This window comes from Megascapheus bottae, chromosome 10 (assembly GCF_031878675.1).
Source record: "Megascapheus bottae isolate mThoBot1 chromosome 10, mThoBot2.hap1, whole genome shotgun sequence".
Classification (NCBI taxonomy): Eukaryota; Metazoa; Chordata; class Mammalia; order Rodentia; family Geomyidae; genus Megascapheus; species Megascapheus bottae.
The window spans coordinates 39,084,046-39,107,933 of NC_143518.1; the positions used below are offsets into that span (position 1 = coordinate 39,084,046).

Genomic DNA, 23,888 nt, shown 5'->3' on the forward strand with positions numbered 1-23,888 from the left:
CTAGGGAAGCATCGAGGCCCTGAAATACCTTCCCTCTCTCTAGCAGCCTGAGTCAGGTTTAATTGCGATGCACTGTGCCTGGTTGTAGTGCCTGTTAAAAGGGACTTGTTGCTAGGGCCTTTAGGCTTGCCTAAAGGTTGAGAAAGGGATTGAGGCCGTAAGGCTGCAGCCGGAGGCGGTGGGTGTGAGGGGTAAGGTTTAGAATCAGACACCATAGTGGCCTGAGGGTCATATTTCTTTCCTACTTCTGAGGGGGCTCTCTGCTCTGTCCCCATTTTCGATAGAAAATGTAGGATTTCTTCTAACTTCTTCTCCATCGTAGCCATTCGGCCCTCCATTGACTCATCATAACTTTCCTCCTTGGTATTCAAACCTGAATTCTGATACTCAATATCTACTGGTTGTTGTTCCGTTTGCAAGATCTCATTTAGACTCTCTTGGGCTGCGGCATATGGCTCAGCCTCAGGTTCTTCAGAAGGGTCCTTTAACTCATAAAGTTCCCTTAATTCAAGATTAAATTCAGCATCTTCATGTAGAGGATCTATGTATTTACTTACTAAATTCCATACAGTAGTAGCCTCTATTGGGGTCTTTTCGGGGCCATATACCTCATAATAATCTTTAATTCTTTTTCCTATCCGCTGCCAGGCTTTTTGGAATGCCTCCTCTACAGACCTCGGGCATGCTTCCTCGAGAAACTGTAGGAAGCTCTGAAGCACCCCCTCTTCCACCCACGTTCCGTGGGCTTCAAATAGGCCTGTTAAGATCGGTAGAAATAACTCATGGCTATTAGCTTGACCCATAATTATTACTCCTGACTATACTCTCTTAATAGTCCTACGATGTGTTACTTACCACAGGGAGGGGTCCTTCACCTTCGTCCCAGATTTTCAGGGTCCCTGTTCGGGCGCCAGATGCCGGGGCCTCCCGGCAGCAAATTGGGGTTCCTGAAATAAGGGGCAGGGACTGGAAAAATTAGAAGAGAGACAAACACATCGGGTCCAGGAGGTCTGCAGCCCAAGCAAAAACTGCCTCGTTTATTCTTAACACAAAGTTTTTATCCCCTCCGGAGACCAGGGCCCTCCCAGGTGTTACATCCAGATCGTTAATCAGGGAGCTGTTGAGGGTTACATTCATATGGTAAATCTCAGATCAATTGAACAGGAGAAGGCCAAAAAACAATGAGACAATCAAGCAATTATCTGATGCAAATCAAAGTACAGTTTGTTTCCACTCTTGCTCCCGACAAGTTCAAGCCCCAGGACTGGCAAAAAAAAAAAAAAAAGCCAGGTGCAGTGGCTCACGCTTGTAATTCTAGCTACTCAGGAGGCTGAGATTTGAGAATCAAGGTTCAAAGCCAGCCCAGGCACAAAAGAACCTAAGACTCATCTCCAATTAACCTCTAGAAAATGGAAAGTGGGGCTTGGCTCAAGGGTAGGGCGATAGCCTTGAGCTGAAGAGCTCAGGGACAGTGCCCAGGCAGAGTTCAAGCCCATGACCCATACACACACACACACACACACACACACACACACACACACACACACACACACAAATCAGTAAAGCCAGGTGCCAGTGTTTCACACCTGTAATCCTAGCTACGTGAGGTTAAGATCTGAGGGTCATGGTTTGAAGTCAGCAGGAAAATCCCCACAAGACTCTTATTTCCAATTAACCACCAGAAAACTGGGAATAGAACTGTGGTCGAACATGGTAGAGCTTTGAGCAAAAGAGCTCAGGGACAGGTCCCAGGCCCTGAGTTCAAGCCCAACGACAACAACAAAAAGTCAAGGAGGAAAGCTCTTATAAAATACTACATTGTTAGCCTGGCACTGGTGGCTCACAACTGTGTTCCTAGCTACTCAGGAGGCTGTGATCTGAGGATCGCAGTTCTAAGCCAGCCCAGGCACAAAATGTCTGTGAGACTCTTATCTCCAGTTAATTACCAGAAAACTGGACATGGCGCTGTGGCTCAAGTGGTGGCGCCTTGAGCTGAATCACTCAGAGACAGTGCACAGGCCCAGAATTCAAGCCCCATGGCTGACAAAACAAACCAACAACAACAACAACAACAAACCTACCTACCTTGTGATTTCAAATTGCTTTTCTCTAATAGTAATGTCATCCATTTATTGATATGTATCTAGTATTTGCATTTTCTTCTCTGTGAACCACTTTCTCTGTCCTCATTCAATTTTCTTGAGTGCTGTTACTGCTTATTAATATTTTAGAACTTTTCACATAATAAAAACATTAACCCTTTGACCAGCTTGACCTGAGGTAGAAAACTCAGATAAGAGGCAGAAAGCACTTGCCCTGTGTTGAAGCCAGGTAGGAAGGAAAGTGCCGTCTCCCTCTAGCTGTTGTCCTCCCACCTCATTCTTCTGTGGTACAGCCATCTTCAGTTAGTGACAAGTGGTACTGGGTCTCTGCTTATGGAAATCACATGAATTTTTTAATGTATTTACATTTTCAAGGGTCATTTTAGAGAAAAACACTAAGGAATAGTCCAAGTGACATATGGAGCTAGCAAAATGCATGCTGTAGTTCATGAATGACCAAAGACTGGGAAATGCTGCTAGAGAGAGTTGTCAAAATGGACGGGTCCATATGTTTGCAAATCAGCCATTCCCTGGGACAGCTGTCAAGGTCTGGTGCTTGTCTTCATCCTACTTCTCATCCCAAAGGTTCGTTTATCAAGCAAAGGTTGGGGGCCGCTGGTTTCCGGCTGTCTGCGCACACAGCAAGAAGCAAGGCAAGCAGGAAGCAGCAGATGCGGCCCTCCGCGTCTTGATTGGGGAGAACGAGAAGGCAGAACGCATGGGTTTCACAGAGGTAACCCCAGTGACAGGGGCCAGTCTCAGAAGAACTATGCTTCTCCTCTCCAGGTCCCCAGATGCACATCCAAAGACAGTTAAGACTTCTTCTTTTGCTGCTACCTTTTCTTGCGGGGAGGGCTCTTCACTTGTCCTGTGAATTAGCCATAGGCTTTAAAACTAGCTTTGTTAGACATATGAATGGGGAAAGGGGACTTCCAGACCAAGAACAGTATGATCTCCCTGCCACTGTGGGTTGCGTGGCCCTGACCCTGCCCCTGTCCCCACAGCTGCCTCTCACCGGCAGTACTTTCCACGACCAGATAGCTATGCTGAGCCACCGGTGCTTCAACGCGCTCACCAACAGTTTCCAGCCCTCCCTGCTGGGCCGCAAGATCCTGGCTGCCATCATTATGAAGCGAGATGCTGAGGACATGGGTGTTGTGGTCAGCCTGGGGACAGGTAAGCAAGGGGGTGGAGAGAGCAGACGGGAACTGAAGGTCTGTAAGTTGAAGTCATTTCTGTCTTTCCCCGCTTCACTGTGATTTTCTTTTGTTCGGGATGCTCGCCCAGGGAATCGTTGTGTAAAAGGAGACTCTCTCAGTCTAAAGGGTGAAACTGTCAACGACTGCCATGCTGAAATCATCTCCCGGAGAGGCTTCATCAGGTAGGTGAGATGGGCAGCCTCTGAGTGAGCACCCCCAGTCCTGCCCATGCAGGGAACCGTGGACCTTTTTTGTGTTGTTGTTGTTGCTGCTGCTGCTGCTGCTGCTGCTGCTGGTGGTGGTCATGGGACTTGAACTCTGGGCCTGCGTGTTGTCCCTGAGCTCTTCAGCTCAAGGCTACCACCCTACCCCTTGAGCCACAGCCCTACTTCCTGTTTTCTAGTAGTTAATTGGAGATAAGAATCTCACGTTCTTTAGTGCCCGGGCTGGCTTTGAACTGCAATCCTCAGATCTCAGCTTCCTGAGAAGCTAGGATTACAGGCGTGAATCACTGCACCCAGCCATTTTGTTTATTTTTTAACTGGCCATTTGTTTGTCTTTTCTGTTTTGGTACTGGGAAGTGAACCCAGGGCATTGCACTTGCTAGGCAAGTGCTTTGCCACTGAGCTACATCCCAGCTCAGCGTCTTTCATGTTGGACCCATGCATCTCTCCCCTTTGGGACCTGGCTGCATGCCACTGCCCAGCCTGTTTCTAGGTGCCCTCCTTTTCCTGCTGACTGCTTCATGTCCTCTCTTCAGAATACAAGATGACCTATGCATTCTCAGGGCCTTGGGGATGAGGCAGCCTTCTCTGTTTGGACCTAAAAACAACCTCAGCGCCCCTGCTGGCTTTCTCCTCTAGTTCACCTTTTCTTTAATTTATGAAGCTTCAGACTCTACAGAGAAGCAGCAGCCTTGTGTAGGCGTTGACTGTGTTTATCCTGCTCTGGAATTCCCATAGCTGCTGTGGTGAGGATCCTGGCTAACTTCTGTGAAATGCCAAGGCCTCCCATAGAATGTTCGAGCCCCTCTTTCCACTTGAAATCTGACAAGTTGTGTACCCCTGAAGTTTTTCCTTACATGGGCTCAAGAAGAGATCACATCATGGAAGCCCAGAATCCAAGCTGCCATCCTAACCCAGGCTTTCCTTCTATAGGTTTCTCTACAGTGAGCTAATGAAATACAACCCTCGTACTGCAAAGGATAGCATATTTGAACTCGCTAGGGGAGGAGAGAAGCTCCAGATAAAAAAGACTGTTTCATTCCATCTCTATATCAGGTCTGTATTGTCTCTCATGCTGCTGGCACAGCCACGCCAGGCTCTCTGGCCTGGGTGTTCAAATGCTTCCCTGGCCCCAAGTCTGACCTCAGGCAGTAGGCACCCTGCTCTGTTTGAGGTACGTACCCTGGTGGAAAATCATGCATCCACTGTTGCCCATCTCCGGTTTCCATGGCAGGCTAGCTCCAGCCTCATCTGGCATAGAGCCCCAGGTGGGCGTCTACATGATGAGTTTTAATGGATGCCCTGTTTTGCAGCACGGCTCCATGTGGAGATGGCGCCCTCTTCGACAAGTCCTGCAGTGACCGAGCTGTGGAAAGCTCAGATTCCCGCCACTACCCTGTCTTTGAGAACCCCAAACAAGGCAAGCTTCGTACCAAGGTGGAGAATGGTGAGTGACATGTGACTTCCTTCCCATTGGAGTTGTGAAAGACTGGTGGGGGCGAGGGGTGCTGTTAGCTTCTAGGCAACAATGTGGTGTTTACGTTTACAAGACAGGAAAAATCCTGGCAAGGGTGGACTAGAGGAAGATGGAAGTTCTATTTTGAATCTCTGAGCTTAAAACGCCCAGACTCATCTAGAACTCAGAGAAGAAAGCCTGGCTAGAAATAAAATTAGGAGAATCCTTGTCCTGTGTGATCGTCATGTTCTTGGGAATAGGCAGGAGCACCCTGGGAGGGGATAGGGAGGTGACAAGTAGGTGGTACCTACGGCCTGCCTTTTCCTGTCTAGTTGGCTGTGGATGCTCAGCTTGCCTGCAAGCTCCTCTCCCGTCCTCTAATGTCTCCCTGCTGTCTCTTCACACTTCAGCAGTCATCTGACTGGTCCCCAGACAGAAATCAGATTATGTCACTTAACTGCTAAATGCCCTGCAGTTTAAGCAGAGTCACTGGATGACTCATGCTTCCCTCCTAGGCGTTTACTCTAGAGAAATGAAGACTGGTCCACACAAAAACACTAGTTATGGGGTCGTTGACTGCAACGTTATTCACAGTAGCCCAAATGGAAACAGTCCAAGTATCCATGCCCAGATGAATGACACAGAATGTGATATGTGATGTCATCCAATGCCATATTATTTGGTCATCAAGAGAAATGAAATACATTTTACATATGCTACAACATGGATGAACCTCGAAAACGTGCCAATGGGAAAAGCCAGTTAGAAAAGATCATATACTGTACAATTCCATTTATATAAAATGTCCAGAATAGGCTAATCCATGAAGGCAGCCAGTAAACTGTAGCTGCCTAGGGCCGGGGATAAGTGGGGCTGGCGGGAAATGAGCGTCTGCCAATAAGGGTGGGAGGTTTCTTTTTGGGGGGAATGGGGATGAAATGTTCTAAAGCTGATCATATTGAAGGCTGCACAAATACAGAAATACTAGAAGTCAGTGAATGTTATGCTTTAAACTGGCGACTCATGGGTATAGTAATTGTATCTTGTTAGAGCTGTTTCTAAGCAAAGAAACCAGTAGTGGTTCGCTCTGTACTGTGCCTGAAGAGAGAACCTCCATGACTCCCAGCCTCCTCTCAGCCCCTCGTCCTCTCTCATGGGGACTCGGGTCACACTGGTTCCCGAACTACCACTGCCGCCGAGCCTTTGCTGGTCTCCCTGTGTGAAACAGCAACTCCAGCGGTTCCTTCTCCTTTGTATCGTTGCTCCCTGACTCTTCTGCCGCAGGAGCCTTCCTGTGCCGTCCCCACCACAGCTGCCTCGAAGCCTTGGAGCACTGGGAGCAGCTGGAATTCCTGTGGAGGTGTTAGTCTGCTTGGTTAATATCTGTGCGTTCCTTTTCATCTCCACTCCCACAAGTATCACAGGAGGACAAACATCTTACGAATGTTGCTCCCGTTATTTTCCAGCACTAAGCATAGATCTTGATTGGCACTGAGTGGGGACCCTGCCGTACATGAAGAGAGAGCGAATAGCCAGTAGCCCAGGCCTCAGTAGCGCACATACTGTGCACAGACACGGGCTGGATGATATGTGGGTCTGACCTAAGTGTCTCATACAGGGGAAGGCACAATCCCTGTAGAGTCCAGTGACATTGTACCCACTTGGGATGGCATTCGACTTGGAGAGAGGCTCCGAACCATGTCCTGTAGTGACAAAATCCTGCGCTGGAATATTCTGGGTCTTCAAGGGGCCCTGCTGACTCACTTCCTGCAGCCTGTGTATCTCAAATCTGTCACACTGGGTAAGAGACCTGCCTTGAGAGTGAGAATCCATGTCCCCTTCAGCCCAACTCCCAGAAAACTGCATGCTGTGTCTCCCCTTTCCCAGGTGAGCTCAGCTCACTTGTCAGTAATGGGGTCTGTGGTCCATTACTGTGGTGACAGGAAGGGGGGTCCGAGTACCAGGTATCAGCCTCGGGAAAGATGGGCCAGGCCGGCCTTGCCACTGTTCAAGATGCAGCTTCTTAGTTCCTTTGACCTCCTCAGCCCTTGAGCTTACACAGAACCTTCTGGTTTGTGCTTAAATATTGTATAAGCCTGTACATGGCCTGGGTCATCACGGCCACAGATCTTGCAGACATTCAGACTCAAAGCACCTCTGCCTCTTAATAGTATTTGGTCCGAACATAGGCATACACTTTCTTTCTGTGTCTCCAGGTTACCTTTTCAGCCAAGGGCATCTGAGCCGAGCTATCTGCTGCCGTGTGACAAGAGATGGGAAATCATTTGAACACGGACTACGATATCCGTTTACTGTCAACCATCCCAAGGTGCTATAACCCCTTTCTTGTTCCTCTTGGCATTTGTCTCCTTTTCAAGCAGTTCTGTCAGCAGGGCAAATCCAGGCAAGGGGAGCCCTTTTCAGAGCCTTGTCATGGCTCCAGAACCTATTCTTTCCCTTCAGTCCCAAGGGCTTTCCACCTCTTAATCTGAAAGTTATCTGAATTGAGGTGGAGTCCGCTGAGCTGTAGTCAGATGGAATGCTAAAGAAGGGGGAAACATCACAGCCCCATATTCCCTCTTTCTTATGAATTTCTGCTCCCAAACCCTATCCCTGAAAAGTCTCCATCTTTCTCCCATGACTCTTGGGATCCCTAGGTTGGTCGAGTCACTGTGTATGACTCCAAAAGACAATCCGGGAAGACAAAGGAGACAAGTGTCAACTGGTGCTTGGCTGATGGCTTTGACCTCGAGATTCTGGATGGTACCAGAGGCACTGTGGATGGGTAAGGGGCTTGGAGGGCCCAAGAGAACTGGCAAGACTGCATCCATGCCTGCCAGTCCCCAGAGCTTAAAGGGCCATCTACCCAACTCCCTGCTTTTCCTAGTCCCAAGTGAATAACAACTGCTTTTATTTTTCCAGACCAGGAAACGAATTGTCACGGTTGTCCAAAAAGAACATTTTCCTTCAATTTAAGAAGCTCTGCTCCTTCCGTTGCCGCAGGGATTTACTGAAACTCTCCTATGGGGAGGCCAAGAAAGCTGCCCGCGACTACGAGACAGCCAAGAATTACTTCAAAAAAGGCCTGAGGGACATGGGCTATGGGGACTGGATAAGCAAGCCACAGGAGGAAAAGAACTTTTACCTCTGCCCGGTACCCAACGACTGACTGCGTGGGGCACTTCCCACGGGTGGGAGGGTGGTCTGTTAACATTCCTCATCACATTGACCAGGGGACCGGGGGGCTTCTTTAACCCCTTTTTATGTGAACTTTGAGTTCTCATTTATCCTGCTTTCTTTGGGAGTTTTAGGTTGGGTCAGACCAGGCCCCCTTCTCTTTTCCTGAGTGAAGAGCCAGAGATCTAAAGGAAGAGAAGAGGGTTTAACTTTCCACCCAAATCATGAGCAGTGACTGAGCATCTACAGTCTTTTTCTCTTAAGTTTCCTTGTGTTTTTCGGGCTTTATGGGTTTTTTTTTTTTTCCTTCCATTTCCTTTTTCTTGGTTTGCCACACTGACCTTTTGTGGACTTGAATAAGTTCCAATCAGGTCTTTGTGAATCCTGTCAGGGACTGATGATCTCATTTATGGATTCTGCAGGCCCCTCAACTTCCCTTCCCTTCCGGGGTTCTTCCCTGTGGTCATGATCCCCATGCTTCTCCTCCCCCACCCCCGCCTACTAGGAGATGCACACAAGGAACTGGGTGAAGCATGTACAAGGGCAGGAGTTGAAAACTGCCCTCACTTCACTACCAGTGCCAATGGAAAAGCGACTGGAATCTGCAAACCCTGCCTGGCGTGGGGTCTGGCATGTCAGCCAGTGGGGGGGCTGATGCAGGGGAGGTGCCGCCCTTCCCCAGGCAATGGGGGCGGATGGGGGCGGGCGAGAACCAGCCAGAATGGGCTGTAAACTGCCCCAACAGTAGCTGAGGCTTCCCCCCTGCAGGAGGCAGACATTCCTTGGAATAAGGCCAAGCTCCCATCTGCCCTTCCATCAAACGCATTCCTAGGAATTTACCCTGCCTCAAATAAGGAGTAGGGCCAGAGAGCCCAACCAACTGATGGGGTGGGGGGTGGGGGGCGGAATCTAAGACATATCCTAGCAGATAAATCATCTCTGCTCAGTTAGAGCTTGGGGAGAATAAAGGCAAAAGAAAAAAAAATCATGTTGGGTTAGATCACTGTTCCACCCAGTGTAATATTTTTCATGGCATTGAATTCAAGGGAGTTTTTTTTTTTTTTTTCTTAATGCTGGAGACGTTGATTCTTCACTAAACTTGCACAGATTTAAAATTCAGATTTGAAATCCATGCAAGTGCTTTCATATTGCCAAATAGCTTTAGAAGCTGGTTCATAGGCAGGGCATAGGTCTAAGGCCTTTTTGCCCTTTAGGGAGTCTTGATAAGGTCAGCATACAAGAAGACTCGTTAGGTAAAAGGGCAGGTGGTCCTCACAGTCTGTGGTGGACTCCCTTCTCTACATTTCCACCAAACACTGACTTGTGCCGTCTGAGCCTTTGGCCTCTCTGGAACCTGCTCTGTGGCTAACTCAGCCAGACATGCTCAACAGTACAAACGAGGCTCTGTCTTCCCGGACTTGAGCCTCTTTCCTTTGGATGATGTGTCTTCATCTGAAAAAGGCTGTCCCCTCACCCCTGACCTGCTGATAGTTTCCCTCCCTCTACCTTTCCATCTTCAACAGTAAATAGGTCCACATTTGCACTTTGATTCTTCTGGTTACTACTGTGCCCTCCATACCTAAGGCCAAAAATTGACCAAGATAAGAATGCGTGTTTTTTTTAAATACACCAAGGATGTCTTTGAGGAATACCAATTGAATTGGTGTTCGCAAGGAACAGGCAGGGAAATGGTGCCTGACTCTGGGGTAGAGAGAGTCTGCTCCGAGACATTGTGAATACTGCCACATGTGGGATAGTAGCTGATGGTCCAGTAAATCCGTCCTGGCACCTGCCGAGGCAGAGCAATCTTGGGCTCCCCAGCTGTGGAGAGAAAGTGCATCCCCTGGGTTCTTCAGGCTGAATGGTTATCACCTGATTCCTCGGGGTATTTCTTCCTACTGTACGTCTTGGGCATTAGAATCTCGGGCAGCGCTGCCTCTGCTGCAGGGCTAACTTGATATCAGAGCCCTCACTTGACCCCAGGACCTTACTTAGCTAGCAAACTAGTGATATTTGGTTTCTGCTATAGGAAGTCAGTGAGGCATCCTTGCACTTCACACGCCTGCTGGAAACGAGCTGTGTTAGGCCCCATCCTAAATGCATTCCCCTGCCTCTCTGAGTCATGCAGGACCAAGAGGCACAGCTTCTGTCCCGTGTTCTCTTCACTTTCTTGTCCAATCTTTGTCAATACGCAAAGCACCTCCTGCTTTCTTAACGATTTTTGTAGTTGATTTGTCTGAACTGTGGCTATTGTGTGGTCTTTGAATAATCACGTGTGCAAATTGTCAGTGCTTGAAGCTATTTCCTTTACTCGAGTTGAAAGGACTTCGTTGGCTTTGGGGTCTCAGCAGTGACTCCAAGAGCAGAGTGGGGAAGAGCCCAAGCATAGCCTTGGTGCTGTGACAGCTGCAGTCCAGTTCTACAATTATGCTTTTTGTGTCCTTAATGAATAATAATATACATTCCTAATAAATAAAGAGTGAAAAGCAGAACTATCAGAGAGTTTCAAGCCTCAGTTTCTTGAGGAGGTGAAGGTGGGCAGAGAGGGGCCTGTGGTCTTGGGGTTTCTGGTAACAGCACCTGTGGCATCTGACACTGACGCTGAGAAGAGGATCGCCCCGTAGCCTGTGGAATGAACTGTTTCCAAGAGCCTCCTGGGGCAGGTAATTTGCTGCTGGGTGGGGTATGGGCACCTCAGGACTCATCTACCCACTCCATACCTTCCCTTCATCACGGCCTACCACTAAGTGGACTCGATGGATAGAATTTCAAGGCCCAGGAGAAGGGAGGGAAACCTCTCTCAAGACTGTCAAACAACTCTCAGTCTCCCTAAGGGATGTTTTCTACCCCCACTTAGCCTGCAGAGCGATGTGTTTGGAGAAGAGTTGTGGCTGGCCCAGGAGCAGTCTACATACATTTTAAGAGACTATTTGCATTCTATCTACTATGCAAGACATCCAAAATCTCTCCATCTTGAATCTGAAAGAACTTCACCACTTTCCACTTTGTAACTTACTCCAGAATTTCTACAAAACTTTACCTTTTATTAACAGTGATTTATCAGAGGATGATGAGGCTAGCTAAATTACAATAAAAACTTTTTTTTTTAAAGTTGGTTAGTTGGACATTAGAGTCTTATGGACTTTTGTACCTGAGCTGGCTTCCAAATGCAGTTGTCAGATCTGAGCCTCCTGAGTAGGATTTCAGGCATGAGCCACCAATGCCAGACAAGTGAAAGCTTTTATTTTCTTTTTGTTCATCTTTATACAAATAGAACCAAGGCCAGAAGAACCAGCCACATTTTGCAACATGACACGAGGACCAGAATGGCATGTGTTCCTTTCTGTCTCTGAGATAGAGGGTTTGGCAAACTGGATGTTTTTTAACTTAAAGGCCATTCGGGATAATTTAACTCTTCTGTGATGTCCCAAGAAACTTGAGTGTCACTGTCCTCAGACAGATCCTGTTCCACCTGGAGGGAAAAGTACGCAGGCCTTTTAGAAAACGGATGGTTTGGGGGAGCTAGCATGTAGCTCAGTGGTAAAGTATGTGATAACAGGTATAAGTGCAATTTGGTCCCCAACACAAATATTTTTTTTAAATAGTTTCATTAACGCCTAAGGTGAGGGCCAGGTGTTTGGCCTAGTGGTAGAGTGCTTGCCTAACATTCACGAAGACCCAGGTTCGATTCCTTGGTACCACTTGAGTGAGGGTGTTTGGCCTAGTGGTAGAGTGCTTGCCTTAAAGCCTAAGGTGAGTGCCAAGTCACCTGTCTGCCTCTTTTCACCCCCACTTCAGCTCATCATCTCAGATGCATTTCATCAGGAGCCTGGAATTTCATATTGTTTCCAGGATTTGAGCCCAAATCAAACCATGACTGCCACCTTCAGTTCCCAGAGCACAGGGCTGAGAGCACAGGCCAGCCACCCCTGCTCTCAGGAGGCTCGTGCTCTCGCTCTCGCTGGCGGGCTCCCTCTCCCTCTCCCTCTCCCTCTCCCTCTCCCTCTCCCTCTCCCTCTCCCTCTCCTCTCTCTCTCTCTCTCTCTCTCTCTCTCTCTCTCTCTCTCTCTTTGCCTGCTCCTTCCCAAAGGGTCCTCCCCAGAAGCCCTCTGGGCTCTGTCTACTCCAAGTCTAGCCATCCGGCTATTTCTTTTCCATCTGCTAAGTGCATTTGCAAAATGACAAATTATAATGATTTAACTCACCTTTTCTATGGATTTGCATGATGCCTTTGATTTGCATGATGCCTCTAAGTTTTCACAAGCCTAATTTATCTAACAGTCTCTCTTTACCCTATATTTACCAACCCGAGGGTTCTCCCCCACCTGCCAAATAAAACAGTAACAAGAAGTCTTTGGAAATGACTTTAAGAGCATAGCAAGTTTCCTAATGAGTCCAGCTGGGAGTAGACCAGATCAGTGCAAATATTCCAGGAGCGGAGACAAGGGAGGCCAAGGGCAGTGTAGGGAGGGTGTCGGGGGTGGGGGTATGATTGAGTTGTCCTACTGATTCCTAGGGCTACAGTCCCTTAAGAACCCTGTGACTATCACACTGGCCTCTTAGGCCTACTGGGATAACTATTACAAGGTGGTGCTCGTCCTGACTGGTCAGGTTGGTGATGGGAGGCTGAGTGATGCTATGACCCCAGCCCACCTGTACACAGAAGCAGAGGGTGACTAGTGAACTCTATCATTCGGGCTTGGGGAGCAATTCAGACAAGTCCCAGAGTACCCTTTATTTCCTCCTCAGTTCTTTCGCTCTAAAGACTACAGTGAGAACTAGGGAGCAGGCCTCTGTCACATTGGGAGATAGTGCTACCAGCGTTCACCTGGCCTGTCAGAACCTCATCTCTCTTCTGTACAATGAGGTGCATCCCGCACAGGAGTGCTGTGAGGAATGGAGACTGTGTATCTGAAGGAACCAGCACAGAGCCGAGTAACCTGTGGCTAGTAGCCAATACTGAGACTTGAAGAGACCAAGTGGGCCAGAGCCTGTTTCTTTAGAAGGAAATGGTCTTGCCTTTTCCTTCACAGATAGTCTTCCATGTAGAAAACACCACCTGGAGGTTGCCTGATCCTGTTGGCTTTTACGCTTTCAATAACATGGTACCAGCTGTTCTAGGATCGCAGCCCTCACTGCCAGGAAGCTGTCTCTCTCACTGCACTGTCAGCCATCAAGCGCACAGCCTGTGTGCACTACTGTTAAGCCATGAAAAAATGGCTTTCATTGCTATGGTCTTGCCATGTCTAACAAGAACCCCCAACTCTTTTCTTCATTGCCCCACTATACCAAGTTTTGGGTTGCTATCCACTTTCTACCCCTCCTCAGATCTTTTCTAGGCCTTGCCCAGCTCTGAGCCTAGCACCTAATTCTTTGTGGAGACAAGCCCCCGCTGTGGAATAAGGCCAGGGGCCTCCCTGATGTCACCATACATGACAAGGCAGGATCAAGAGCAGCAGGGGCTCTGCTTCTATAAAGCTTCCCAATGGCCTAGAGGCTTCTCATTGGCCTCACCACCAGTGGAGCCCTTCCTCCAGCCTCCTCTCCTTCACAGGGCATGGTCCCCAAAGGGCTGCACCCAGGGGCAGGGAATGTCACTGGACAGTGGTTCTTGCTGCACATCCACTCCTTTCTTCCCCACTGCCGAACAAATCCCTGGGGCATATTTAGTAACTTAACCCCTCCGTGGCCCTGCTATCTGCTGTCCCAGCTCTGATCTCAGGCTAGGACCACAAATCAGAGCCAGTCACGTGGTGAGGACAGAGACAAAGAGATCCCTTAGTAGGGCCATTTCCTGCACTAGTAGACTAGGTGGCCTCTGGCTGGCCCCTGGGAGCAGGGTCAGGATGGAGCCTCCAAGAACCCGAAAGATAATCAATTGAATCTATGCCACCTGGGGAGTCACTTGCAGCCCAGATCCCATCTGCCTGAAGTTCTGCTTAACCTGCGTAGGCCTGGCTGTGAGAAAGAAACAGAGGAGCTAGAGGTGGAAGGATGAAACCAGGAGTATATGAGTGGAGCGGGCACAGTGCGATGTCGCCCAGCTTGGCCAGTGGCTCCTCTGGCCTCCACAGCCAGGTGTCCTGCCCAGCCCAACTCTACTGCAGGATCAAAAAGGCTGGCTTGAGTCTTTCATTTACCTCCTTCAAGAAATCCATCTGTTCAACATGGGCCTCAGCGTGGGGAGGAAGGGGCAGATCCACTGGCTTGTCTCACCATCTGAGTCTGTTTCTTCATCTGTAACATAGCTCCTATTGCAATCCAAGGCTGCAAAAGCTTCTCCCAGCTCCAAATACTGTGAACTTGCACTTCTCACACAGTTTAAGTATATGGACCCCTTACTGTAAGCAGGCCCCTAAGAGATTCAGAGCTCAGAGGCCCCCTCAATACCCATCCTAGAGCCCAAGCAATAAAGAAAGGGAGTGCAGAGAATTACTCTTCATCCGACAGAAGGGAACCCAAGGCTGGGCTCTGGACCTCTTAGAAGCATGGGCTGTGGAATTGAGCTAGAAGCTCCCTACCTAGGAGTCTAACTGCAGGATCCTCTGACGCTGTAGTGTCTCCCAGTCCATAGTGGGGAGGGTGTCAGGTCACATTAAGCCTTGCCCTTCTGCTCCTCCTGACTAACCGCTGTGCCAGGAAAGCCAGCATAGAGCCTAAGTTCTTGACTAACAAATTAGGCGCTTCTAACGGTCTGCTGTGATCATCTCTTCTCCTGTGACGTGAAGGCCATGGACGATGCTGCCCCTTGCTTGGCCCCTTGCCCAGCACTCTCCTCAGGGCAGGCCCTGCCATCACTGTTCTCCACTTCTCAGCCTTCTTCTCCACAGTGGCCTGCCTGGTTTATACAAGAGGAGGTGTGCAGCCCAATGCAATGTGGCTGCTCTATCTTCCAGGCTTAGTTGGCTGTATGGATGGTGGGGTGGAGGGGAAGTAGGGATGGATCTGTGGGGCGGTGCCCTCTTTCTAGAGCTCACTGGCCCCACCTTCCACCCAATACTATTGAATAACAAGGGCCCAGGGGAGAAGGGCCATGGAGCTGAGAAGGTGTCACTTGGAACTGGGAGCTGAGTGGTCTGGGTGGAGGAAGGTGGTGGTGGTGGTGTAGTTCTGAAAGAGAGGCTGCAGGAACATGCCGATGGTGCCGAAGACACAAACAAAGACGAAGATCCAGAGGAACAGGCGGTCAATCACCATGGCAACGTACTTCCAGTCTTCCCTTACCTGCATGGAGGAGACCCAGGTGTCAGTCACATAAGATGGGATAGGCTGGGAGTAGAATGGGTACAGCAGGTCCCATATACCCCACGCCTCTTTTCACTGACCCCTACAAGACCTTTCAGAGCTCTGACCTCATCCACCTAGAAAGCCCCCATATTCCACCTGCCTTTAGAACCCAGTTAAACTCCTAGGTCTGGAATCAAAACCCTACCATGACAAGTAGACTATCTCTACTTCTCTCCCCACTATATAATCCAGACTTACCAAACCCCAGTATGTTCTCTAAGGTCTCTGTGCCTTTCGACTGAAAATCCTGACTTCTCCTTCTCTACCTGGTAAACTCTTACGTGTCCTCCAAACCCCAAATCAAATATCACCTTCTCTATGAAGGCTTCCCTGATTCCCCCAATGACAATGGAACAGTGTCCTCTTTAGATTCCCTTCCATATCTCCATCATCATATTTATGCTGGACTCTACGGTTTCAATGTGTATGTCTACCACGCTACACTCTCCTAAACCAAAGGGCCCCTGCTTGGTTCATCTTTGCAACTCCAGAATCTGGAACTGTGCCCAGTAAATGGGTGCTGATGTTTACAGGAGAGCCTCATCTAACAGCACACATGGGCCTGAGAGAGTGAGAGCCGGGGCCCAGCTGTGAACAAATCAGTCAAAAAGACAATACTCTCAGGCACTTGAAAGTCACAGAGCCATAGGGTTCACATGAAGGGCCAGTCTCTCCTCCTCACAGCTGCTCTGCTGCAGCCTGAGTCTGGCCCTTAAGCCCAGTGAGGAGGCAACCATACACCTTCGCTAGCTAGCAGCAGAATAATGACCCATTCAGGTCACAGTTGTCCTTGCTGCATACCTGGCACCATGCTAGGCATTAGTGATACAAGAAGCAAGATAAATGTATCCTGGGGTGTATTGTCTGAAGGATACAGAAAGAGAAGAATTTTTAAATGGCAAACCATGTGGGTAGCAAAGGGGAGAGGGAGGTAGGGATATAATTCGGAGAGTAATCTGAGAAAACCTTCTCCAATGAGATGGCATTTAAGCCTTATCATAGAACCTGATGTTTCAAAAATATGATGAAGAAAAAAATCCATCTGGCCTGGGATCTTTAAAAATGTTTAAACCAAGAGAGACTATACTGAAGAATAATTTCAGGTTGAGGGAAACAAAGGAATATGACAACTAAATGCAACTTGAGATCATGGAGTAGGCTAGGAAGTGGTGATTCTACTGAAGACAATATTAGAACAACTGGAAAAGATGGAACCTGGACTTCATAAAAGTAATTAATTCATTTCCTCACTCTGATCATTAACTTGGGTTTTGGTTGCTGTTTTAGTTGGTGATTTTTGGTGCAGGGAATGAAACCCAAGACCTTCTATATGCTAAGTACCTGCCTGACCACTCAGCTACATTCCCAGCCTCTATTATACAAGGAAAAAAAATCCTCTTCTTGGGAGAGGCACAATTAAGTATTTGAGGGATGCCTGAAGCTTACTCTCAAATCATAAAGCAAAAATAAAATGTAATAGTGATAATATTTTTAAGTGAAAATAGAAACAGGCATTCCAGGCAGAAAGATTTCTATGTGTAAAGGTTCTGGGACATAAAAAGCCTTGCCTTGCTTAAAGATGGTGGAGGAAATTAGCCAATGCCCCCAGCAAGGGATAAATGGCATGAGCTGAGGGAAACACAGTCTATTTGTATGCAAGAGCCCACGAGCTACATCAGCCAGGCTATTCAGAAATTCTTGCCCAGTCCAGGAAAGAGCTACTGGCAGATTAAAGGCTGGGCGTTAGTATGGAGGTGATGAAAAAAGCTGAAAATGATTTTGGAGTGGGTGCTCACAGGACAAGACTTCTGGTGGGGAAGAGAAGAAGAGAGGGGTCAAGGATCAGTCTGGGTTTTCAGTCTAAAACAATGGGTCAATGGTGATGCCGTTTACTAAAGGTTAGGGAAACCTGATGAGAATGTAGATCAAGCAGTGGTTTTGGACAGGCTGAGATCTAGAGGCCTGTGAGGCATCCAAATAGGTCAGTGCATCTTTAGCACCTGGATTGGCAAATGCACAATTCATGAGAGGACTTGAGTGGAAAGGACAGAGGCCCACACTGCTGCAGCAGCAGTAGCAGCAGCAGTGAGCCCTGTACTCCAGCCATGGCCCATGTGGCCTCAGCTGGCTCTGGGGCACCCACCCCCATCTCCTTCATTCTCAGCCTCCCCACTGTTTCAACATTCAAACTTGGGCTCTCTGGCCCAAGTTTTTCCTCCAACCTAATTTCCTGCTATCCTGGCTAAAAGACCTCTAAAGCCACTCCTCCCCCAGCACAAACCAGAGTCTGTCCCTCCTCATCCCCCAACAGGAATGGCAGAGTCCCTGAGGAAACATAGCCAGTCACCATGGCAACCACTGAGCCTTAGCCTGGAACCAGACAGGTACCCCAGACTTGCCTCAGAGCTGGCCAGCTGCTACCCAAAGTGGAGGGATGCTAACCCTCCTACCTCCCCCAAGCTCCTGACTCAGGACCAAGGAATCTCCTCTGGGAACACTGCAGGAAAGAAAGAAAGAAAAAAAAACAGCCAAAGCTGCAAGTGCAGAAAGAGGGTGGGGTGAACCCTTCTCTCCACTGGCCTCATCTCCATAAATATTTCACCAGATGGTTTCCCAGGACCCAGAAGAGAGAAAGGGGATATTGATTTGAGACTGTGTTCCCTCCTCTGGGAGATTCATGGAACCTTTTAACCCTCGTCTCCTCATCCCAACTGCCCTCAATTTTGCCCCTTGTGCCACACAAAGGACTTCCAGTTTGCATTAAGAGCTGCAGATTAACAACTTGGGTATGGTAATGCAAGGTGTGGGGAGGAACTCTGGGTGACAGCCACAGGCCAGCTGCAAACCCAGAAGGCCTCTTCCCTTTCCAGGACGTCCTCAGGACACGAATGATGCCACAGCAGAGAGGTATTTAGTCCTGGGTACTGGTCATTAGGAAGCTTCAAGGTCATCTTGAACTGGACCTTCTCCAATATGCCAACCAAGAACCTGGGGCCAAGCTGATTACTGGTGGCTCATACCTGTAGTCCTAGCTACACAGGAGGCTGAGATCTGAGGATCACACTTTGAAGCCAGCCTGGGCAGAAAAGTCCAGGAGACTCTTACCTGCCTGGAGTTATGGCTCACCTAGCTTTGGATGAGAAAGATAGGCAAGAATGTGAAGCCCTAGATTCAAGCCTCAGTAGACACACACACACACACACACACACACACACACACACACACACACACACTCACACACTCACACACCAGCGCCTCACTTTCTCCATCCTGCACTCTTAATTTTGCATGTCTAAGCCATGCCCTGCTTTCCAGGTGTAGGGTCCCTGCTCCCTGTACCCTCATAAACATCTCCCACGTCACTGGGCTGTACTCACAGTCTGGTCTTCGTCCTCGCTCCGCATGTGATCTGCGATGAAGCGCACTCCGTCCACTGCTCCCCGGAGGCCACAGCCACACAGCCCAGCAGCCCGCTCAGGACCGGCTCCGGGCTCTGGCTCAACCCCGAAGGCTCCAGCCAAACCCTGGACAGATGCACGGTTGACAAAGCAGGTGCAGGAGTCTGCACCCGGGGCATCACGGAAGAACAGGGCACCGGCCCCCTCACGCTCACGCTGGCGCCGCCGCAGGCGCAGGCGCTGGCGGGCGCAGTGATGGCGCGGCTGCTGCATGCAGAGCAGTGTGGGCAGCTTCTCCAGGAAGACAACCTTGACCCAGGGTGCCATGGTGTGCGTGGTGGGTGAGCGATGGTGCACGTTAAGCACGCACACGCTGGTGACAATGGAGAAGGTGACCAGCACCATGGTGAACATGAGGTACTTGCCCACCAGCGGCACATCCAGGGATGTGGGAGGCACAATCTTGGAAATGAGCAGAAGGAAGACGGTGAGGGCCAGCAGCACGGAGATGCACAGGGTCATCTTCTCCCCACAGTCTGACGGCAAGTAGAAGACAAGGATGGCCAGAGAGGTGATGAGCACGCAGGGGATGATGAGGTTGATGGTGTAGAAGAGTGGCTTGCGGCGAATGATGAAGTCGTACGTGATGTCCACGTAAGTGGAGTCGTCGGGGTTCTCGTTGCGCCGGCCTGGCAGTGCCACGATGTCCCATTCGCCACTGGGAGTGAAGTCATCCAGGTTGGCCACGTCACTCTTGAGCACCAGGTCGATCTCAGTGCGGTCATAGGTCCAGGAGCGGAACTTCATGGTGCAGTTCTGCTGGTCAAAGGGGAAGTGCTTGACTTCGATCTTGCAGGCACTCTTGTAGATGGCTGGGGGCAGCCAGAAGATGCTGCCGTCATAAGAGACCACGGCGTTCGAATAGAAGGACACCTCATACATGCCATCGGCACTGCCAAGGAATGGATAGAATCAGCCCTGGTCTGAGCATTCCTCCATCCCTACCCATCAGCCTCGGCTTGATTAGGAAAGGAAACCCAGAGGAAGATACGGGGAGGGAAACCCAGGCCTGTAATGATACCATCCAGGAGTACAGAGAAGTGAAGCAGGAAGGTGATATGAGTGGGCTGGTAGTAAGAACTGGTGGCCTGGATGGGAGACCTGTGATGCCCTTCAGAGATAGGCAAAGCCTATGTGTCTATCCTCTCATATACTAAAGGATTTTGGCAGACAGTCACCACCCTTGGACTGGGCAGGGCCCATCTGCAAACCTTCCCATAAGAAGTCCCTTCCCTTGGGGCCAGAAGCATGGCTTCCGGTACGAGTGCTCGCCTCGCATGCATGAAGCCCTGGGTTCAATTCCTTGGTACCACATACTCAGAAAAAGCTGTTGCTCAAGTGGCAGAGTGCTAGCCTTGAGCAAAAACGTGTCCTAAGACAGTGCCTAGGCCCTGAGTTCAAGCCCCAGGACTAACAACAACAAAAAGAGTCCCTTCCTTTTCACAGCACAAATGAATTTCTCTTGCTTTCCCCCATGACGTCCTCCCCTGAGCCTTCTCATGATCTCCCCCAACCTTCCCAAGGGTCACCTACTTGTTATACAGGACCACATCTGGGAGCCAGATGTGTTTGGAAGGGAGCCGAACTTTCTTCATATTGTCAAACTCCTCCGGCTTCCAGGAGAGGCGATAATCCTCCCATTCCTGGGAAAGGGAGAGAGGAAGGCAGCCCCAACCTCTGCCCCCAGGAGGGGCCGAGGTCAAGAAAAGGCACAAAAAGATTGTAGACTGGCTTGAGGAACCCATCTCCTTGTCTCTTCCCAACAAGTGAGACTGGTTTGATACTCTCATTTAATATGTGCAGCTAAGTCACCAGAAATAAGGAAATGAATCATGCGGAGTTTAAAGACCCAGAGAACAGACCAAGATTCAAATCCAATTATCTGGGACTCCAAAGTCTAAATTTTTCTGCTCCTTTAGAGGAAAGTTAAACAGAAAAAGACATGCCCACAAGGAGGAGGGGAAGGAGAGGAAACGAAGAGGGAGATGGTGTTTTAAAAAAAAAAAAAAATAGCAGGAGCGGTGGCCTGTAATCCTAGCTCAGCTCAGGAAGCTGAGATCTGAGGATCAAAGTTCAAAGCCAGCCCAGGCACAAAAGGACCTGAGACTCTTATTTCCAATTAACCTCTAGAAAATAGGAAATGGGGCTTGGCTAAGGGTAGGGTGGTAGCCTTGAGCTGATACGCTCAGGGACAGCGCCCAGTCTGGGTTCAGGGCCCAGACCCATGACCCACAAAAACCCTAGATGAGGTGGGGTAGAAAGAGAACTGACCTGTGTCAACCAGACATTAGTCGTCATGACCTGCTCCCGCTCATGCTGTGAGGAAATAAAGAAGTTGCTGAAAAGCCAGGCCCATAGCAGCCCACTGAGCCGCCACCCTTGTGGCCCCGCCCACCTGGAGAACACCAGGAGAGTAAAGACAAACCATAACACATTCTGCCTAGGCTGACTTCAGGTAGTTGGGCAAAGTATGCAACTTACCACACTGATGAGCTGGGCCAGGGACACCATTAGCTGCACCGTCACCAACTCAGAGCCATTGGTAGCTGGACGAATAAGTTTGTTGTAGCGAGAGGGATCTAGGAGGTGCTCCACCAGCCGCTCCTCTGTGTCAGTACCCCACACCCCTGGACAAGGCAGGGAAAAGGTGTACACTAGAGGGTGCACTAGCAGGGCATTAGTGGCTCACGCCTGTAATCCTGGCTACTCAGGAGGCTGAGATATAAGAATCTCGGTTCAAACCAACCCCTGGCAGGAAAGACTTTGTAAGATTCTTTTCTCCAGTGAACCACTAGAACACCGGAAGTGGCACTGCGGCTCCAAGCAGTAGAGTGTTAGCCTTGAGCAAAAGAGCTCAGGCACAGCACCCAGGGCCTGAGTTCAAGCCCCTCAGCTGACAAACAAACTAACAAGGGGGCTGAGAACGTAGCCTAGTAGTAGAGTGCTCAGCACAAAGTCCTGAGTTTGATTCCTAGGTATCACATACGGGAAGTGGGACTGTGGCTCAAGTGGTAGAGCACTAGCCTTGAGCAAAAAGTGTCCAAGGACATGACCCAGGCCCTGAGTTTGAGCCCCAGGACTGGCAAAAACAAACAAGCACAAAAAAAAAAAAAAAAACGTGGGACAATTAGGCCTAATGGGGGAGGGAAACAATAGCTTCCCACTGTCCCCTTCCTAAGGATACTTCAAAACATTTAGGTTACTCCATGGAGGCGCCAGATTAAGCTCCTCATAGAGAAGCCTGACTAGGAGAGCACTGACCAAGGAGTTTAGACATGCCTCAGATTTGGAAGCTACATTTCAAGAATTAATGCAGACATGCTTCCCCACAGGTTTTCTGAAGGTGATTTCAAAAGGCCTGAGGTTTTTACCTCTGTGGTGTCCCCAGCAAATACAACTCACAGAAAAAGGTTTAGAGGGTGGTGAAAGGGGAACAGATATGTCCCATACTCTTTTTTTCTAATCAGCATTGGTTTTTGTGTGCCAAATAACATTATAAGTTCTCCATAGATGACTAGACATGACCACCTCCCTTCTTCCACAGACGTTGGGCTGGAGTTGGGTAAGAGGGTTGCCCGTGGGTCAGGGTGTATGTTTAGCCCTGAGCTCCACTGTATGCTGGCGCCTACCCTCGAAGAAGTGGCATGTGTGTGTGGAAGGCTCACTCCTCTCATCCCCGTCTGTAACTCTGCCCCAACATCCTCCCCCAGCCCTGAGAGAGCGCCTTTCTAGTCCTCAGCCTGGTGGTTTTGGGGCTTCCAAGTTTCCTGTCCCATCCTCTAAGTCAGCTGTCTCCTTCCTGCCAGTCCCTGTGGGGTGACCTAAGCTGGGAGCCAATGGAGGGAGTAGGCAATGAGGGAGCGCTGAGGGAGAGTTGTTGAAGCAAAGAGAACTCTAGAGATAACGTTTCACAAAAAGTCAAATGGCACCCCAGCCTACACATGCCCCCCACCCCATCCCAGAAAGCTGAGAGATCTGCCATCCCCCTCCTTCCCCTCCTCGAGGTAAGTCTCCCAAATACTCCTCGCAGCCCCTGGGGACTCTCCCCTAGTCCAGCCTCCGCCGCCACCACCACCACCGCCCCCCTAGACGGGCTCTGGAAACTCTAGGGAATCCCTTCCATCCGCGCAAGGGCGAGCCCGAGCCCTTCCAAGGGGAAGCTGGCCGCTCCGTCCTTACCTGGACACAGACAGAGGAGGCCGACGCTGAGGAGGAGCAGCAGCGCCACGGGGCTGGAGCGCCGGGCCATGCCTGGGGCATCGCTGGCCGCCTGGACGACGGCCGCCGGGGGCGCGCAGCCAGCGGCCGGGCCGCGAGCGGGGCGCTGTCCGCGGTGCTGAAGCCGCGCCCGCGCCGCCCGCTTCTGGGCCCCGGTGGGGCGCGTGGCCTCCGGTCTGCAGTGCGGGCCGGGCGGCCGCGGTCCCCGGGTGGAAGGGAACCGGCTGCCGGGCAAAACCAGCTTCTCGCCGAGCCAGGTCGGAGCAGGCCGAGGCTGTTCCGGCGGCGCTTCTAGGAATACAATTGGGACGGTGAGGGGGGGCGGAGTCGCCGCTCCGGAGGCGGAAGCGCCGGGTCGGGAGGGGGCGGGAGCGGGGCCGGGGCGCGGAAGGGGGCGGGCCAGGGGCGTGGCCGGGCCGGGGGGCGGGGCCGGGGGCCGGGGGCGCCCCAGGCCGGGAGCTCTGTGCCCACGCGGTCCCCGGCGGTGTGAGCGTGAGTGGCGGGGAGGCAGGGCTCTCCCCCGGAGGTGGAGCGGGACCTCTGGAAAGGTTTGGCACGGGCCTGCAGGAAGAAGCAGCAGGAGCTGACAAGTAGGTCAGGGCCCTCCGTATACGTGGAGACCTAAAATAAAGGGGTGGGTGGGGTGGCTAGGGTTCCTCTCTGTGAAACCAATGATTTTGCCCTCTAGGGTGGTTGAGGCCACAGCAGGGGGAAAAAATGCATTTTAGGTCCCCTAGAGGAAGAGAGGGGGGAGGGATGATGGGATC

General features: G+C 50.3%; 2 protein-coding genes across 7 annotated transcripts in view; one reads left to right on the forward strand and one right to left on the reverse strand.

Moving 5' to 3' along the window:
* The window catches only part of Adar (adenosine deaminase RNA specific), a 48,827-nt gene extending 38,184 nt beyond the window's left edge, over window positions 1-10,643 (forward strand). For 3 of the 5 annotated variants that reach the window (XM_090340879.1, XM_090340876.1, XM_090340878.1), the window contains exons 7-15: window positions 2,688-2,913; window positions 3,107-3,278; window positions 3,390-3,483; window positions 4,459-4,581; window positions 4,839-4,972; window positions 6,600-6,782; window positions 7,198-7,310; window positions 7,639-7,766; window positions 7,904-10,643. In XM_090340879.1, the coding sequence (XP_090197005.1) occupies window positions 2,688-2,913; window positions 3,107-3,278; window positions 3,390-3,483; window positions 4,459-4,581; window positions 4,839-4,972; window positions 6,600-6,782; window positions 7,198-7,310; window positions 7,639-7,766; window positions 7,904-8,150 (1,420 nt within the window). In that variant the 3' untranslated portion in view covers window positions 8,151-10,643. The other 2 variants (XM_090340877.1, XM_090340880.1) reach the window with 2 other exon arrangements.
* Window positions 10,644-11,379: 736 nt separating this feature from the next.
* On the reverse strand, window positions 11,380-23,176 carry Chrnb2 (cholinergic receptor nicotinic beta 2 subunit). Of its 2 annotated transcripts, XR_016536855.1 has the most exons (7): window positions 23,083-23,176; window positions 21,385-21,530; window positions 21,175-21,219; window positions 20,437-20,546; window positions 18,823-19,795; window positions 14,299-15,382; window positions 11,380-11,630 (listed from the first exon to the last, which is right to left on the reverse strand). XR_016536855.1 is itself a non-coding variant. In XM_090340882.1 (6 exons), the coding sequence occupies exons 1-6, from the start codon at window positions 23,150-23,152 to the stop codon at window positions 15,209-15,211; spliced, it is 1,518 nt and encodes a 505-aa protein (XP_090197008.1). In that variant the 5' UTR covers window positions 23,153-23,176; the 3' UTR covers window positions 12,510-15,208. The 2 variants fall into 2 exon arrangements, 1 of the variants encoding a protein (XP_090197008.1); XM_090340882.1 differs by lacking the exon at window positions 11,380-11,630 and having other exon boundaries at window positions 12,510-15,382.
* Between the last annotated feature and the right edge of the window lie 712 nt (window positions 23,177-23,888).